Raw genomic sequence first — 3,899 nt, forward strand, 5'->3', positions numbered from 1 at the left:
GACTTATCTTCAACATCAGTGTTTACATTTGATCTAAAATAACTTTCACAACATTACTAATTTTGAAATTTTTACAGAAATTTTGCAATTTTGCACATAAATTGAGCCACGTTTTGCTCTAAAATTTATCTGATACCGACGGCCAAATCATCCTGCGGATCCCTGGGGGTCCTTACGAAACATTGATTTGGATATGTAGGTAGCTTCATTTCAGTTTGTCGTGAGCTGCTTATAATGAAACTAGAATGAAAGTAGATTATTGGTTTTGAGTTAATATTTTCACTCTTTGCTCTAAAGGGATCACTCAGTTTTTTCTTTTTTCTTTTCTGAGTAACAAAATACACCGTGCTTTAGATAAGCAGGGTTGATGGAAATTATCATGGACAGGATTATTATTATTATTATTATTATTATTATTATTATTATTATTATTATTATTATTATTATTATTATTATTATTCAGTGGATAAAATCTATACAAATGGAAGAAGCCCAAAGGGTCCACTGATCAGATATTCAAGCTTCCAAAGAATATGGTAGCCATTTGAATTAGTAGAAGTTAATAGAAAACGCAGAAAGAAGAGACCAGGTATTAGAAAAAATAAATAAACAAACCGAATCAATATATAAATATAACGAGGCACTGCAAAAAGAGGTATAAAGTATACAAGCCAGAGACCAGAGAAAGTATCGATTATATATGTAATTTATATTCTAGTGTTATTTTACATTGTTATGGAATGGGTCTATCAAATGACAAAGAATAATAAAGAATGTCGTACGGTAACAAATATTTCAAAAGTATTTCATCCAGGCAAAGGTGCCCTAATAATCGTGAAAATTTATTAGAGTACACAATAGCAAGTAATATCCAGATTTAAAAGTAACAAAAATTCTCAAAAAGAATTAGACCGACAATGAAAGGACAAAAAGTAAATTACTTGTGATGTTTGCAATAGCATGGTCCTTCGGAATAAGTAAGCACTCCAAGAACGACTTTCGTGTAGGTTTGAAAAGAAGACGAGACAGATACTTTTATAGGGAAAATAAAAGGTATTTGACGAGAATTTCACAAGGAGACATGAAGTGGTATCTGTTGAAATATTACTTCGTGTCTGATCGTAACTGAACGTGAAAATTCATTCACAAGTTTAAAGTGAATAAAACAAGAATGAAGTCATTTAAACAGTTAAAAATAGAGTTAATAACGAAATCCCTCACCCAAAGACAAAAATGACCGTAGTTTCATTCCACTGACCCCGCTGTACAGAGCAGAAATATATTAGTGTAATTATTCTGAAAATGATTGTTCGGGGCACATCTGTTTCGAGGAAAATATTTCTTTCAAATCTATCGGAAATGGATAAGATAGCAATTAATATGTAAAAAAAAGCAATTACTCTCATAAAGACAGTTCACATTGTTATGTAGGAAAACATTCATCATTGATGGTGATTTAGGCTACACAGTGCCCCAATTAAAAAAGTAATTACTTCCCATGAATCGAACCTGTTTGGAAGGTAAATGATCGCTGATTGATTACATATTATTTAGAGCTTTCAATGGCGCAGTCAAAGGAGCGTTATCATAAAAGCAAACATTTTGGAAAATGAGCTGAGTAATATTCAGATTAAATGAGGGGTATGGGAGTGAGGGGGACGGGGATGGGTGGGACTGTGGTGGAAAATTTTTTGTTTTCAGATAGAATTTTTTGTGAAAAGCATAAAATTTCTTGATTATTCTCAAGAGCAAGGATGAAATATGACATTTCCTTGTGTCTTAAATCTTGGTGTATTGTAAGAATTATACTTATATCTACCCCCAGGAAATAAGACATAATAAGATGGTCTTATTTGATCCTCATCTTTAGAGAACGTGATTTTTATATCTATATATAGTATATATATATATATATATATATTATATTATATATATAACATATATATATATATATATATATATATATATATATATATATAATATATATATATATATATGTGAGTGTGTGTATGTGTGTGTGTATGTATATATATAATCTTCATCCTGAAGACTTAAATATAAAAAGAAATATGCAAAAAAGTGAAAACAAACCATTTAAAAAGTTGCAACATGCTCATTAGGTAGCAAAAATTATGATTTACTCATCAAGATAAAAGAACCGAATCTCTGTTCAACTCAGGGGGCTTCCGTAACACCCTTTAGTCCACCTGTTTCCTAATTTATCCTGCCAGACTTTGGAATTATCTTACTGATTCCGTTTGCTTCGGGGCTGGGCTAAATATGGGCACTGTATTGCCCGTTCCAAAGGCCTCTGCACTGAATACAATTATACAGGTGTTGGTGTGCAGGTGGATTCATGAGTTGATAGCAATAACAGTACCATGAGTATAAATCTGAAAGGGTTTGACAAGTAGATGCCGATAAATAATTAATGGGGTTTCGTAATATAAAAAGATAACGGTCATAAGAAGTATGTAAGATAAAAGGTCGATTACAAGTAGGAAGTAGTACCATATAACAGAGATGTCACATAAGGGTACATATACACTACAGTGAACATGTTGTCAACACATGTCAACACCATTCTGAACACATGTGAAAAATTGGTTAAAGGATGGTGTGTCCACACTATAAGTCTCTAAGTTTTGTATGGCTGAGCATCCACACTATAAGTCTTTAAGTTTTATATGTCTGACCATAAAGGGTGGTACAGCTACACTATAAGTCTTTAAGTTTTGTATGTCTGAACATAAAAGGATAGTGCATCCAAACTATAAGTCTATAAGTTTTATACATCTGAACATGAAAGGATGGTGCATCCACACTATAAGTCTATAAGTTTTATACATCTGAACATGAAAGGATGGTGCATCCACACTATAATTCTTTAAATTTTGTGCATGTGAACATAACATGTAGACATGCAACCCCAAGTTTCAGCATTAAATCAACCAGCAACCTCCTACTAACTACGCTCGCTTTCCTTTCCAGAGTCTCGGAGCCTCCGGATGGACTCCGCCTTCATCGGCCTTCTCCCGCAACAAGCCCAGAAGCCGCTCGCTCATTCGTCGCTCTTCCAAGAAGGCCAAGCAGCAGGTGCGAGACGCCCAGCCTGACGATTGCTCGCTGTCCTAACACCGAAACGTCGAGCCAACATTTTATTTTTTAATATTGATTTTTTTTTTCAAATCATGGCGGCAACTCAAAAACGTCCACTGTCTTCTTGGGGCTCTGGTGACAGCCACAATTAATTTCGTGTGGTGGATCTGGTGCTGCTTTTGAGGTTGATGACGTCACGAAGGTGGGAGGAACCCCCTATACTCCTCGCTGTGTTGGAGCGCGTGCGCACGTCGTGCGCATGCGCAGGGTTTGTGCGTTCATGTGGATGGAATTGGTCTCGCGTTTTACCTGGAATGGGAATTCTCAATGGAAAGAGTGTTACTGTTGTTGTTGTTTATGGGATCATTTTGAAGTGAATGGCTTCTGTTGTTTGCCAAATGGAATGGTAGGAGAAAGAGTGATAGTGTATATATATATTTATCAGCACATCTAATATATATATATATGTATATATATATATATATATATATATATATATATAATCGTATATATATATATATATATATATATATATATATATATATATATATATATAGTATATATATATATATATATATATATATATATATATATATATATATATATATATATATATATATATACATATAGACATTGATTCAAATAACTAGATCTTTTTTAATTTCCAGTAGAATAAAGGTAGCAAGTGGATCGTGCAAGTTAATTCAATGGGTTCTTGTTTAAACAGGTGTGGAAAAAACTACTACTTATGTACTACATTCATGCACACGCACACGCACACACACACATTGATACGTTAG

At 33.5% G+C, this 3,899-nt stretch overlaps 1 protein-coding gene across 1 annotated transcript in view; it reads left to right on the forward strand.

Moving 5' to 3' along the window:
• The window catches only part of LOC135211578 (GTP-binding protein Di-Ras2-like), a 291,971-nt gene extending 288,411 nt beyond the window's left edge, over positions 1 to 3,560 (forward strand). The window contains exon 5 of the mRNA XM_064244873.1: positions 2,992 to 3,560. Coding sequence (XP_064100943.1) covers positions 2,992 to 3,135 — 144 coding nt within the window. The 3' untranslated portion in view covers positions 3,136 to 3,560. The remainder of the gene's footprint in view (positions 1 to 2,991) is intronic.
• Positions 3,561 to 3,899: the final 339 nt, after the last annotated feature.

This window comes from Macrobrachium nipponense, chromosome 4 (assembly GCF_015104395.2).
Source record: "Macrobrachium nipponense isolate FS-2020 chromosome 4, ASM1510439v2, whole genome shotgun sequence".
Taxonomy (NCBI): domain Eukaryota; kingdom Metazoa; phylum Arthropoda; class Malacostraca; order Decapoda; family Palaemonidae; genus Macrobrachium; species Macrobrachium nipponense.